At 49.4% G+C, this 14,260-nt stretch overlaps 1 protein-coding gene across 1 annotated transcript; it reads left to right on the top strand.

Annotated features, from left to right (window-relative positions):
• The first annotated feature begins 8,088 nt into the window (after positions 1-8,088).
• On the top strand, positions 8,089-14,007 carry SFRP5 (secreted frizzled related protein 5). Its single transcript, XM_036736532.1, has 3 exons — positions 8,089-8,908; positions 11,104-11,181; positions 13,278-14,007. The coding sequence occupies exons 1-3, from the start codon at positions 8,089-8,091 to the stop codon at positions 13,622-13,624; spliced, it is 1,245 nt and encodes a 414-aa protein (XP_036592427.1). The 3' UTR covers positions 13,625-14,007.
• Positions 14,008-14,260: the final 253 nt, after the last annotated feature.

Below are 14,260 nucleotides of genomic sequence, written 5' to 3' on the forward strand. Positions count from 1 at the left end.
AACTATGACTACTGGGCCTTGAAGAGTGATGTAAAAGGCATCATTAAGGATCTACGGGGCATTAGCAGGAAGAAAAGAAGATGGGCCTGCCAAATAGTGGGAGTTAGAGGTAACATATGGGTAGGCCCAGTGGTCGATTGGTGCCCTGGAGACACTAAAAGAAGTAAAGGCAAGCCTCAAGCATGTTAGGTGACAAAGTCATCAGCAAAAATAGTACAGGACAAGCAGAGCATGGAAGGAAGGAAGGGAGGGAGGGAGGATGGATGAAAAGAAGGAAGGAAGGAAGGAAGGAAAGAAGGAAGGAAGGAAGGAAGGAAGGAAGGGAGGAAGGGAGGAAGGGAGGGAGCAAGGGAGGGAGGGAGGGAGGGAGGAAGGAAAGGGAAGGAAGGAAGGAAGGAAGGAAGGAAGGAAGGAAGGAAGGAAGGAAGGAAGGAAAGGAGGGAGGGAGGAAAGGAGGGAGGGAGGGAGAGAGGAGAGGGGAGGGGAGGAGAGGGGAGGGGAGGAAAGAGGAGGGGAGGAAAGTTTGAGGAATAATGGAGGGTACATGGTCTATATCAGTGGAGGGGCTGCACATCTGAAATCGCAGAGCCATCGACACAGCAAAGCACCACTGCCTAGGGTCACAAGTTCTATAAATTCCTTCCCCAGTGTGTGAAAGAGGATCTGCCATCCCTGTGTTTATCTAAGTCCTCTGCGAGCCAATTTATGCGATCAGTGTGTGCTGTCTTTTGGGAAAATGAGTTCCTTGAGCTTACTACCCACTGTGTCAAACAGATCAATTCAATTTAAGAAGTTGGGCTTTTTGTTCTCTCTCTCTTGCCCCTTCTTCTCTTTCTCTCCTCTCTTATCTGTCTCTGCCTCTCTCTTTTCTCTCTGTCTCTCTCTCTCTCCCTCCCTCCCTCTTTTTCTTCTTTTTCCCTCTTCTGTCTGTATGTCAGTTTCTCTCTCCTCCATTTCCATGTTTCTTTTCTTCTCTCTCTCTCTCTCTCTCTCTCTCTCTCTCTCTCTCTCTCTCTCTCTCTCTCTCTCTCTTTCTCTCTCTCTCTCTCCATATCTCCATATCTCCCCAAAGTGTTGTCCATTTTGAGATTTGGTGAACAAATTCTCATTCACCTCAGATTAGACTCTGTTAACAGCTAACGTTTACATAGCATTTTAAAGTTTGCAAAGCACTTTACATACATGATCTTATTGGAGCCTCACTACTACGAAGCAGGGGTTATCAGTATCCCCTTTTTACAGATAAGAAAACAGAGGTTCCAAGATGTCAAGTGGCTTGCCAATGGTCCCACTAGTAAAGCGCCAGGGGCAGGATTTGAATTAAAGTTTCACTGGTTTCTAGCCTAGCCTTCCCCTGTTGCTTCTGATGACACACACACACCCCCACCATGTGAAAAAGTGTACAATTCCTACTGGCACCTGATTGCCCATTTCTCCTCGGGCACTAAACACTCCCAATGCCTCATTACCCCCACCTATTGACAGTGTCCTCTCTCTCCATTGATCTCACCGTTACTAATAAGTAAGTAGTAAAGAACCCAATCACAGCATCACAGGTTTAGAGCTGGAAGGGACAAGGAGGGCCCCTAGTACCACCTCCTCATTTTATAGCTGAGCAACTGAGGCCCAGGGCAGTTAAGAGAATCGATGATGGTCACCCAGAAAGATGCGTAACTGAGCTAGAATTAAAACTAAGATCCTTGGATTCCAAATTTCTTTCCACAGTGCTGTTGTACCATTCAATTTCCTTAAAATATCAAGCGTTGTGGTACTATCAGCATTCAAACTCCCCCCACCGACAGCCCAAACAAGCCCCCTTACTTCCTCCTAACCCCTTCTGGATCATAAGAATGAAGCATGCTATACCCACCTCCTGACAGAGAGGTGAAGGCCTCAGGGCATGGATTGAGACATATCTTTGGCACATGGCCAACACAGGAATTTGTTTTGCTTGACTATGCATGTTGGTTAGAAGGGTTTTGTTTTTCTTTCTTTTTCTATGGGGAAGGGGAAGATGGGAAGGAGAGAAGGTAGATTTTTGTTCATTAAAAAATAAATTTTAATTTTAAATATATTTTTAAAAGACAAGAGATGAGAGCCCAGTCTCTCCCCCAACCCTCCCACCATTTCCATGAGGGAAGAGAGAGCTAGCCTGCCGTTGCCACCACACAAACCTATGAATCTTCACCCCAGTGAAAAGGAAGATTCCTCAGTTACTTGTGCTTCTTTCTAAGGAACTTTGAACTCTTTGCCACAGTTTCCTCCCCCTCAACAGTGTTGGGCAGAGATCTTGGGAATCTCCTTCTCTCTGACTGTTCCCAGTTCAATCCTTCCTCTTGGTCTCATGCACAGAGCTGCCCTCATGAAGGAGAGGAAACCCCTGTCTGCCAGTAAGAACGTAGCCAGCAGGAGTCTTCTTACTCAGACCCCGATTCTTAAGCCCTTGCTTACCCTTCACCTCCAGATACCCAATGTTACTGCTGTTCCAGGGTCCTGCAGGGTCACCTGCACCCCACCAGTGAGATCCATATCTTCACCACCCACCACACATGATGTGTACTGTTAGAAGAACACTGAATTGGCAGACAGAGAACTAGAGTTCAAAATATGGCTCTCCCACCTTGTGCTAATCAGTGTCCCTCTCTGAGCCTCATTTATGTCCCTTAATCTCTGTTTGACTCAGTTTCCTCAACTGTAAAATAGGTATGATAATAGCACTTACCTCCCAGGGTGGTTGTGAGGATCAAATAAATATTCCTAAAGCACTTAGCACAGTGTCTGGTACATAATTGGCCCTCAATAAACACTTGTTTCCTTCCTTCCTACTCAAACCTACCTCATCTTCCCTTGTCCACTTTCTGTGGTTTTTTTTCCAGCCACTGAAACTCACACTGACCTCTCCCTTCTCCAAATTCCAACTACACCTACAGGCAGGATCACCCCATTTGGCACCTAATCATGTGTTTGTCTAGCAGGCAGACTCATAGACTCAGGAGGGAATCTTGGAGATCTTCTGTCACCTACCCTCTCATTATACAGCTGAGAAGTGATTCACCCAATTCAGTGGGACAGCTGGGTCTAGGGCAGGGAGCTGAGATTTCAAATCCCACTTCATCTTTCCCTTGAAAATGATACACAGACCTTCAATATTGTACCAGCTCCCCCACTTTCTACAGCTGACCTTTGTTTTGGATCTGCATCGATGGGCAGCTAGGTGGGGTCATAGTGCACAGAGCACTGGGCCTGGAGTCAGGAAGACCTGAGTTCAAATACATCCTCAGACACTTACTAGCTGCATGACACTGGACAAGTCACAACCCTGTTTGTGTTTGCCTCAGTTTCCTCATCTGTCAAATGAGCTGGAGAAGAAATTGGCAAACCAGTCTAGTACTTTGTCAAGAAAATCCCGATGGGGTCATGAAGAGTCAGACATGACTGAAATGACTAAAGAACAACGACAAAGTATATTCCTATATATGTACATGTTGCCTTGATTAACAGAATATAAGTTCCTTGAGGGTGGGAACCGTTTCACAATTTTCTCCGTACCTCCAGAGCCTAGCATAGTGTCTAGTACATTGTAGCTGAACGCTAAATGCCTGTTAATTGATGGATTGATAACTACTTTTTGAATTTAATTGAATTAACTTCAGTTCTCCTGACTCTCAATCTGTTATCCTTATGACACCTGCTTCCTTGCTAAACTAAGTTCTTGGATTTCCTTAACATCTGCCCTTTTCTCCCCTCTAAGTCCTAGTTTGAAAGAGTTCCCTGTGAGTAACTGTAGGCAGTTCCTATCTACTAGGATGGAATGGGAAAAAAATCATTAGATCGTAACCTCCTTGAGGGCAGGGACTGTCTTTTGCCTCTTTTTGTGTCTCAGCAATTAGCATACTGCCTGGCACCAAGAAGACACTTACTAAAGGCTTACCTGACTGATTGATTGATTTAAAACTTTACACTGACCAACCCATCCCTCCAGAGAAAGCCACAAAGGGAGGACAAGGCCTCAGCATTTCATTCCTAACTTTGCAGACATCAATGGCTGATCCAGGCAATCATTCAGTCAACAAGCATTTATTAAACACTTTTGATGTGCTAGGCATTGGGAATAGACACAAAGAAAAGCAAAAACACAGGCCCTGCCTTCAAAAAGCTTGAATTCTGTTGGGGGAGACAACATGCGAAATAACTACCTAGACACAAGAAGTGTGCACAGTGTAAATGGAAGGTAATCTCAGAGAGAAGGCATTAGCAGTATGGCGAGTGGGGAAAGGCCACTTGCAGAAAATGGTATTTGTGCTGGGTCTGGAAGGATGCCAGGGAAAGTAGGAGAAGAGATACAAAGGGAGAGTCACAACCCAGTCCAATCCTCTGGTCTCCACGAGCCTGGTTTGGAAATTCCCACTGAAGAAGGTGTGAAGCAGTCCCCCAAGTGCTTGTCCCAGAGCATGTCACAGCATGGGGAAGGTCCTCCCCTGCAGCCTGATAGCCCCCAGAGGCTCCTTCACTAGGCTAATGAGTGACTTAGAGTGAGGATTGAAACAGAACACAGAGGGGCCTTTCTTTGGGCTGGGGAAAAAAGTCAGGGCCCATCAACATGGCCTCAAGTTCAAGTGCCTAACAGTTCCAGGCCATGACCCTGGTTCCAAGGAGGACAATCCCTCCATTGGCCCCCAAGACTTGGGCATCAGCATCCTTGCCCCCATGAATAGCTCCTCCTCCCCAATTCTTCCATTCCTTAATGAAGCCATTGTTGGTTCTGTGTTCCCTTAACTGCCCCACCTCCCCCTCCCTTTCCTGCCCTCCCTCTCCCCTTCACCCTCTGGCCTTCTCTTCCCTACAAGGTTCTTAATATCTCCCTTGGTCATCTAGAAGAGAAATAACTCCCTGAGTCCTGTGTGACCCAGAGCCTTTCTCCTGGACCCCAGGGCATCCAGTCTGACCAAACAGACCCCAGTCAAAAAAGGGACTCCCCCTTTCCTTTCTGTCCTACTCTTCACAAAGCTTTCCCTTCTAGTTGCTAAGAAGAAACAGAGAAATTCTCCACCTTCTGTCTACATAGAGCCAATATGCTCAAATCGCTGTCAATCACACTGCATTCTCATGGTCCAAAGAAATCTTTTCAGCTCCTGCCCTCCCTGGGTCTTTCTGGGGACATCTAACCCCACCAGCAGCTACCCAGGGCAGTCTACACTGGTCTTAAGGAACCTGGTCAGCTCAGTATCTCCCTTCTATTAGATAATTTGAATTATTGCTCTGCAGAATGGTTAACAGGAGGGCTGGACTCAATAATAATGATGATAATTAATAATAATATAATGTTAAAATAATAACTAATACATAATTGATAATTGCCATGTATTATAATTTATATGAATTATAATTAATAAATATTAATAATTGATAACATATCCATTAATATTGGCTGCCATTTACATAGCAATTTTAATTTGCAAAGCACTTTCTAAATATGATCTCATTTTATCTTTGCAACAGCCCTGGGAGGTAGGTGCTGTTATTATCCCCATCATACTGATAAGAAAATTGAGGGAGACCTGGATTGAGCTATTTGCCCAGGGTCACTCAGCTAATAGTCTCTGAAACAGGATTTGAACTCAGGACTCCAGATCACTGTGGCACCTTCTGGCCCCTTATATTACATCTATGGTCCCTTCCAACTCAAACATTCCATGTTTTTTATGAAACCCTCTCCTTATTCTCTCACACCAAGCTTAATGTTAATTGCAGCACCCTCCTCCCTTCCAGCTCCTTCTCCCTGGCCAGAGTTATTGGCTGGGACTCCAGGGGTCCATCTGTCAGTCAAAAGGCCTCCACAAGACAGTAACTGGCCTCCACTCAATGCAGTCTATTCTATCACCATGAGACCCTTGAGTGGCAGGGTAGTAGAATGCTACAGACTTCCACTAAGTCTGGGAATCAGGAGAGCTTTGTTTTAGTCCCACTAAGCAACAAGACCTTGGGCACTTAATTTCCCTTCTCTGAGCCTCTGCAAAATGAGGAAATAGGACTAAATGCCCCCCACACACACACACACACACACAGTCTAGTCCAGCTCTACCAGTCTATGGTTTGAAACCTGGATGTTCAAAATTGTTAAAAGGGCACTTGCTGCCGTGAAGAGCCCCTGCTGCCCTGAAGTGAGGCAGAATCCTCCCCTCCAGGGTAGAGTCCCCCAGAAGTCAGCCTTAGGCCTGTTACCCTGACTCCCTCAGAGCTGCTCAGAGCCACCACCCTATAGAGCATTTGCCTGCACTCCTCTCTGTATTTGGATGGGGGGAGGTCAGGGGGGAGAGATTGGTTGGCTCCTCCTACCCCAAAGAGCTTACTGCCCCAAAAGGACTGCCAGGTATCCACCCCAGCTCTCTGAGGGGGTGTTGTAAGCAGGTCTTACGAAACTGCCCAAAGCAACAATGCATCTCTCTGTGAGGCCAGCAGGCTGAGCAGCCAAGAACAGCAGAATTGTGGGGCACTGAAGGGCAGCCAGCACCTTACACAAGTACCTGGGTGGCTCCTACTCCCCCAGCTGTCCAAGGCAAAGTCTCCTTGAGGGTGCAGCCCCTGGGGGTAGGCATGGGCACCTCAAGGGGCCAGAGCTACCATCCTGAGCCCATCAATGGAACCTTGGCCAAAATTCCTGATCAAGATTGGCAGGACCAGACTTAGGAATAACAACTGTCGTTCCTATACCACCTCATGTTTTATAAAGCTCTTTCCTCAAAGCATCCCTGTGATTCAGGGCAAGTATTATTATGTTCATCTTACAAAAGAGGGAGATGAGATTCAGAGAGGTTGTGGGACTTCTCTATGGCTGCACACCTAGCCAGTGACAGAGCTGGAACTCAAACCCAGCTCCCATAACCTCCAAGTCTGCTCTTCCATTATATCCTACAAGCCGGGTTGGGGGATACTGCCATCACCTTGTACTCTCCCCCCAAATCACTAATCATTAGCTCTGTACTGTCCTTTCTTCTTAAAGGCATAGGGAGCACTATCTCAGCAGAGGAGAGGAGGAGACCCATGACCAAAGAGACTCTTCCTTGTTACCTTGGAAAAGTCATTCCGTTTTCTCATCCGTAAGATGGAGTGAGCAGTCATAACTAGTAGAAATCATGCCACGGGCAAATGCAGATGGAGAGCAGGGCTGGTGAGTGGCATGGAGGATAGCCAGTCCAACCAGAAGGCAAGGGGATAATGGGAAGGGGGCCATTCATCCTCCCCAAACTCCCACCCCCCCCTCGCTGCTCATCAAGACAAACTGCTGAGACCTCAGGAAGGCATTTCTCTCTTAACCTACTAGTTGGCATCCGGAGGCAAAGTCCTTGCCCATGCTGCCTAAGGCTCTAAGGGGATCATCATACTTGCAGTTCCTACCTCGCAGCTCACCAGAACTTGAAGGATCAAGGAGATAGATGGAGATTTCCCAAACTGAAGCCCAAGAATGGGAAACAAGAAAGGGACCCTGGGACATCTATTCAGAAGCAGGCTTTCACTGTGACAGAGCCCCACTATCTCTGTGCCGCAAAAGGACCGAGGCCTAACTCAACCCTACCTCAGGGCCCATGGGTGGCTAATATAAGGGTCCCAGGTTAAGTCATGAAGAAGTCATTCTCTTCTAACGCTGCCTACCATGACCCAACAAAGGCAAGAAGCGCTCAGTAGCAAGGATCCTAATAAAGACCAGTCTAACTTGGACGAGGAGGGTCAATCAACCAATGCAAGGAGGGGGGCAGAGGTGTGAGGGAAGAGAAACCAGAGCGGGAGGAGAGGGCCCGAGGGGATAGAGATAAGAGAGCTAAGTGAGCGAGAGAAGGAACAGGAGGGGAGCAAGATAAGGAGGAATTGATGTTGGGGGAGAAAGGCTCTCAGGGAGACGCACTGGACTGAGGGCCGGAGAAAGAGAAGGAGCAAGAGGCAGAGAGGCGAAGGGCCAGAGGCCCAGAAGGGGGAAGAAGGGAGAGGGTAGGGGCTCGGGACAGGGCGCGCCCGAGTGTGTGCCGGGGAGGGGGGTGAGGAGGATGGAGTGGGCGAGGGGGGTCAGACCTGCCTCCCTGCTGCCCCGGGGCCATGGGCCGCAGGAGATTGGCTGGGGCTAATCGGCGGGGTACAGCCAGCGCTCCGAGGTGGGTGGCGCCAGGGTTACTCAATCGGCCCGCCCGGGAGCCGAACCTGCAGCAGACACACACACACTTCGCTCCTGCGCTGCGCTCCGCGCGCCCCGAAGTCACCGCGCCCGAAGCAAAGCGGACCACCAGGGAACCGGGACCCGCCAGGCGACGGCTCGGGCGGCAGGGGCCTGGAGGAGCGGCCCGAGCCCTGGCCCGAGAGGCCGCAAAGAGAGAGAGAGAGATGCAGGGCGCACGGACGACGCTGCTGCTACTGGGGCTGGGGCTGGGGCTGCTGGTGGTGCCGGGCGCTCCGGCTGCCCGAGCCGAGGAGTATGACTACTACGGCTGGCAAGCGGAGCCCCTGCCCGGCGGGGGCGGCGGGCGCTTCTACTCCAAGCCCCCGCAGTGCCTGGACATCCCGGCTGACCTGGCGCTCTGCCACACGGTGGGCTACAAGCGCATGCGGCTGCCCAACCTGCTGGAGCACGAGAGCCTGGCCGAGGTGAAACAGCAGGCGAGCAGCTGGGTGCCGCTGCTGGCCAAGCGCTGCCACTCGGACACGCAGGTCTTCCTGTGCTCGCTCTTCGCCCCTGTCTGCCTGGACCGGCCCATCTACCCATGCCGCTCGCTCTGCGAGGCGGTGCGCGACGGCTGCTCGCCGCTCATGGGCTCCTACGGCTTCCCCTGGCCCGAGATGCTGCACTGCCACAAGTTTCCTCTGGACAACGACCTGTGCATCACCGTGCAGTTCGGCCACGTGCAGGCCACAGCGCCGCCAGGTAGCGAGCGCCCCCCGCGGCTCCCTACCCCCACCTGATCACTGGGTTGCCGGTGGAACGCAGGGGCGCCAAGGCTTCCTAAATACGTGCCCTCTCTTGCCTCCCCAATTGAGTTCCCACTCCCCGTACTGGGAGCCCCCTCTGCCTCCAACCTCCCCAAAACCTCTCTTGCTCCTGGGCTGAACCACTTTCTCTCTAGCTTTTCCCAACACAAGTTCCAACTTCTTTCCAACTCTTCTTGTCCTTTGGAGTAACAATGGAATGCGCCTGAGTGGTTTTTTGTCCCCGTCATCTCGCAGTCCACTCCCCCAAGCCCAAGCCCGGTGTCAGCGAGACACAGATATAAGGGGGGAAACTGAGGCAATGAAAAGTGAAGCCACCTGGCCAGCAAGGAAACTAGTGCCTTGGCCTGGGTTGGGACTCCACTGTCTTAGCTCTCGCTCTGGGCAATGCTCTCCAATCCTCCCAACAATCTTTTTCATGAAACTTGTGGGCTCCAAGTGGCCCCAGTCCAGTACTCAGCCACTCACCACAGGTAGATTCTAAATCCTATCCAGGATTGACCCTGATGGCAAACTAATCCATAAAATCCACTCGCATCCCAGCCCCAGCCCCACCCGGACCCCCATCCACACCCAAACTCATTCCTTCACAAGACCCCACAGAGAGAAGTAAGACCTTGAGGCCCAGCTCCTGAGGGCCTTTAATAAAGGTCTAGTCTTAACCTGCCCTGAGGTCACAGCCCTCTGGGTTGGGACAAGGAAAGTGAAGGAAGAGGGCTCTGGGATCAGTGGAAAGAAAGAGAAAAGAAGAGGATGCCAGAAGCAACATCAGTGAGGCATTTTCCCAGCCTAAGACCCAAGCTCCCGCCTCTTCTTTCCTTGGAGACCAAAACGAGAACAAGTCCCTCAGTGTAGGCTCCCCTTCTCTGAGTTCCCCTCACTCACCCTCACTGGCCCTGTAATCTAGCTGGAATCCAGCCCTGATCCAGAAAAGTTCCCTCCCCTCTCCCTTCTCTACCTGTCAGTGAAGTCCCAGCCTTGCTCCTCTCTTTGTAAACCGTGGAGTCCCTGGGTAGGCCCCCAAGCCAAATTCAGGCAGACAATTCCAAAATGGGCAGAAATTTTAGAATGGGCACTCTGCTGGTTGGACTTTTTCCCCCCAAAGAATTTGGGTTTCGGGAAACTATTGAAAGGACCTGTCCACTGCAGACTCTTCCTTAACCTTCCTGCTCCTCCCTGGAAGCTCACTCTGATGCCTGACCTTATGCTTTCCAACAATGTCCCCTTAACTACTCCATAACTCCCTCTAGCCAAGTGTGACATTTTTACTGAGCAGAGCTAGGGAGGACCAAGGCAATTCTATATTGGCTGTCCCACAGTGTTGGGGGGAAGCAGGTTGCAGACCCTGAGACCATGTGACTAGAGAGCTCTAGCCTGGGAAAAAGTGGGATCGGCTAGCACTGGCAATCCAGGACTCTGCACTGTCTCACTTGGCGCCAGACTCCGTGAACCTGGATTTAAATCCTGTCTCTGATGCTTACTACCAGTGTGACTTTAGGCAAGTTACATAACCGTTCCCCCTGGGCCTCCACTCCCTCAGCTGTAAAATGGGAGGGTTGGACGAAATGGCCAGTAAGTTCCCTTTCAGGTTTAATCTGGGATTCTGTGACCTACAGACTAGCCCCTGAAGGTAGCCCAGTGAAGGGGCTGAGTCCATAGCAGTGCAGGGAAGCAGCAGGAGTAATAATCACTCTCAAATGGAGGGACGTGGGAGAAAGGGCCCACACTGTGTCCACAACTAGAGGCTACAGGGGGATAGTGGAGTTGGCAGAGCATTGCCCGTTGTCTCTTACTCACTCTCTCCCTTGGCCACAGGGATCCAAAGTCAAGCTGAGTTGACAAGCATTTGTTAAGTGCCTACTATGTGCCAGACACTGTACTAAGTGTGAGGAATACAAGGAAAGACAAAAACAGCCCTTGCTTTCAAGCTCACAGTCTACTAAGGGACAGACAACAAGGCAGATGGGATAGACTGGAGATCTGCTCAGGGAAAAGGAACTAGCATTAAGGGGGATTGGGTCTCTTTGTACTATCTGCAGTCATCAGTGCTCCTCAGTGATCAGAGTGGACAGCCATGGGAAAGGAAGGTGGTGAGGGACAGGACAGTCTCACAGCATCCTTCCTTCTCTGCAGTGTCCAAGATCTGTGCCCAATGCGAAATGGAGCATAGCGCGGATGGCCTCATGGAACAGATGTGCTCCAGTGACTTTGGTGAGTATGGCTGCCTGGGAGCTCCCCTCAAATTCAGACCCCCACTTGGCTCCAAGCTGACAGCAGAGATTCATATAGAAAGTATCACGTATTCATCTATCTGGGAGACATATATCGCCTACATACAAAGGTGGGCATAAAGCCTACTCTTCAATAGATCTGACATTGACTTCACATTTTAAGGTTTTCAAAGTACTTTATATACCCAGGATATCATTTGATCCCCACAAATCCCCGGAGGTAGAAACTATGGGCATATTTCCATTTTACAGATGAGTAAGCTGAGTGCTGCTTACAGAGGTGACTTGACGTAGCTCCTGAATGGGAGAGACAGGATTCAAGTCCAGGTCTCTCCCGATATCACTTTCTTCCGTACTATATAGCCTCTCAAAAGTAATCATTGCCAGCATTTACATTAGTTAAATGTCTGAAAAGGGCTTTTCATACATTGTCTCATTTGTTCTTAACAACTAACCCTATGAGTTAGGTATTATTATTGTGCACATTTACAGATAGGGAAACTGTGGCTCAAAAATGTTAGAAGACTGAGGGAGTGTCTGGGGTCCTGGCCCCCTGGCCAACTCAATGAGTTGCTATCCACTCAGATAGATAGATAGATAGATACATACATACATACATACATAGAGATAGAGAGAGAGAGAGATAGACAGACACGTGTGTGTGTGCATATATACAAAATACATAATAGGTAATTACAAAGTAAGGTTGAAGGGAAAGAAGAGAAAGTTAAGAACTGAGGAAATCAGGAAGTCGCTCTTGTCAGAGGGAGTACCTGAGCTGTGCTTTGCCCAAGGTTAAACAGATCACTGAGGTGTCCAGGTGATACTGTTAGTTTTTGAGGATGGCCTTGAACCTTGGTCTTCCTGACTGTAAGCCCAGAATCCATCTATATATGCTAGGCTGCTACTAATAACCTGACCCAACCAGAGGCTTCCCACTAGCCATCTACAGAGGAAAGGGCTCATATGGGGAAAGTGAGGTTTGGATCAGGAAAGTGACTCGGCTAGGGTCATACAGCAAAACAATTCAGTTATCTGAACCCAGCAGGCCTAACTCCCAGCACCTTTGTGCTCTCTGCCTATGCACCCATCTTCCCTGCCCCCATCAGTTTTGTATCTCTTTAGTTTCTTTGCACCAGGTTTCCTGAAAGCCCAAGACTTTTCTGCAGTCTACGCCTCCCCTAAAACATCCAGGACTTTGGCTTCTCAGTACTAATCCTCTGGAGACCCTCAGTTTACATGGGTTTGCCACCAAATAACTCACCACCCCTTCCCCAGGAGCAGTCAGGGTCAGAGTTGGGCAGAGCAACGATGGGCACCTTCAAAATAAATACCATACTTCAATAGGATGGCCGCTAGGTGGCACAGTGGGCAGAGCATTGGACTTGGAGTAAGGAAGATCCAAGTTCAAATTCTCCCTCAGACTCTTACTGTTTGTGTGAACCGGGCAAGTGGCTTTAACCTCTCTGCCTTAGCTTTCTCATCTGTAAAATGGCAACAGCAAGAGTCCCTACCTCCCAGGGTTGTTGTGAGGAGCAAATGAGAGGCTATTTGTAAAGTGCTTTGCAAACTTTAAAATACTATATAAATTATTATATGTTATATGGATAGATTATCAATGATTGCATGAATTTATTATTTCATCAATGCAATTAACTCCCTCCACCAGTGCAGATGGCACCCCACGCACACCTTTTATCCTGTATATTCCTTATCCACGATTTTCCAAAAGTCCCCCTTTTTTTAATGATGACCTCTGACACTTGCATGGTATTTCACAAAGCTACCAATCGCTTTCACATCATTTGATCCTCGTGAGTACCCTGCAAGAAGGGGACAGGACCGATACGGTACTTCCATTTTACAGATGAGGAAACAAGTTCAGGGAAACTGAGTGATCGTCCAAGATCACACGGCTTAGAGCTGACAGAGAACCCAGGTCCCCCCGTGCTCTTTCCCATGCGGAACACATAGAAGGGTATCTCAGAATTGAAAGGGACTTCAGACACTTCCAGGACATAGATTTCCTCCCTCCCATGAGTCCTTCTGACCTCTTCGCTTCCATCCCTCCCACAGTGGTCAAAATGAGGATCAAAGAAATCAAAAGTGAAAATGGCGACCGGAAGCTCATTGGGGCCCAGAAGAAGAAGAAGTTACTCAAGACCGGACCCTTAAAACGCAAGGACACCAAGAAGTTGGTGCTGTACATGAAGAATGGGGCCAGCTGTCCCTGCCCCCAGCTGGACAGCCTGACAGGGAACTTCCTTATCATGGGGCGAAAGGTGGAGGGGCAACTTCTGCTCACGGCTGTCTACCGCTGGGAAAAAAAGAACAAGGAAATGAAGTTTGCAGTCAAGTTCATGTTCTCCTACCCTTGCTCCCTCTATTATCCCTTCTTCTATGGGGCTGCCGAGCAACACTGAAGGGCAGCCCTTCCTTCTCCCCCACCTAGCCCCACCTGGTCTCAGCTGGTGCTTTCTCCTCCCAGCCCTGTGGACTAGCTGTCAATTCCATCACCCCCCACCCTGGGCTTGCTCTGACTCACCATGCCTGATGGAGCCATTGAGTGGGAAGGAAGACAGTTTCCATGTGGGAGACAATGACAAGCAAATTGAGGCCCATCTGGCAAGATACTGCCATGGGCCAATAGGTGATATTCTGGCCTTTAGGAGAAGGAATGGAGTCAGGGGGTTACTCTCATTGGCCAAGATATACTATGGTGCCCCTGGTTGGTACCAAAGGAGTTGGTCTCTATTCTGCTACCTTTGTCTTCTCATGTTGAAAGAGACCTCTGGGTCTCAGCAAGCAGGTGATGGGAGGGAACGAGGAGGGGGCAGGACAGTGAGCAAACTGAGGAGGCTATTTCCAGAGGGAGGGAGGGTGGGGTAACCTCTCTCACTCTCAACGATGGAAGCAAGGACTGGGAGGTCTCATTTTGAAATAGGATAAGCTGCCCTGAGTGGCATCAAATTTTTCTCTGTTCCTCTCCTCACTTCCTCCAGAAAGGAAAAGAAGTTAGAAACATCAGGTAAATGCATTGTGGGGTTCTCATCCAAGCT

The sequence above is a fragment of the Trichosurus vulpecula genome, chromosome 8, assembly GCF_011100635.1.
Source record: "Trichosurus vulpecula isolate mTriVul1 chromosome 8, mTriVul1.pri, whole genome shotgun sequence".
NCBI classification, from domain to species: Eukaryota; Metazoa; Chordata; class Mammalia; order Diprotodontia; family Phalangeridae; genus Trichosurus; species Trichosurus vulpecula.

Excerpts from the sequence above, each read along its gene's own strand:
- SFRP5 (XM_036736532.1), top strand. The coding sequence starts at position 8,089 with ATGGGCCGCAGGAGATTGGCTGGGGCTAATCGGCGGGGTACAGCCAGC. Across the intron at positions 8,909-11,103 it reads GCAGGCCACAGCGCCGCCAG|TGTCCAAGATCTGTGCCCAA; the intron begins GTAGCGAGCGCC and ends CCTTCTCTGCAG. Across the intron at positions 11,182-13,277 it reads GATGTGCTCCAGTGACTTTG|TGGTCAAAATGAGGATCAAA; the intron begins GTGAGTATGGCT and ends TCCCTCCCACAG.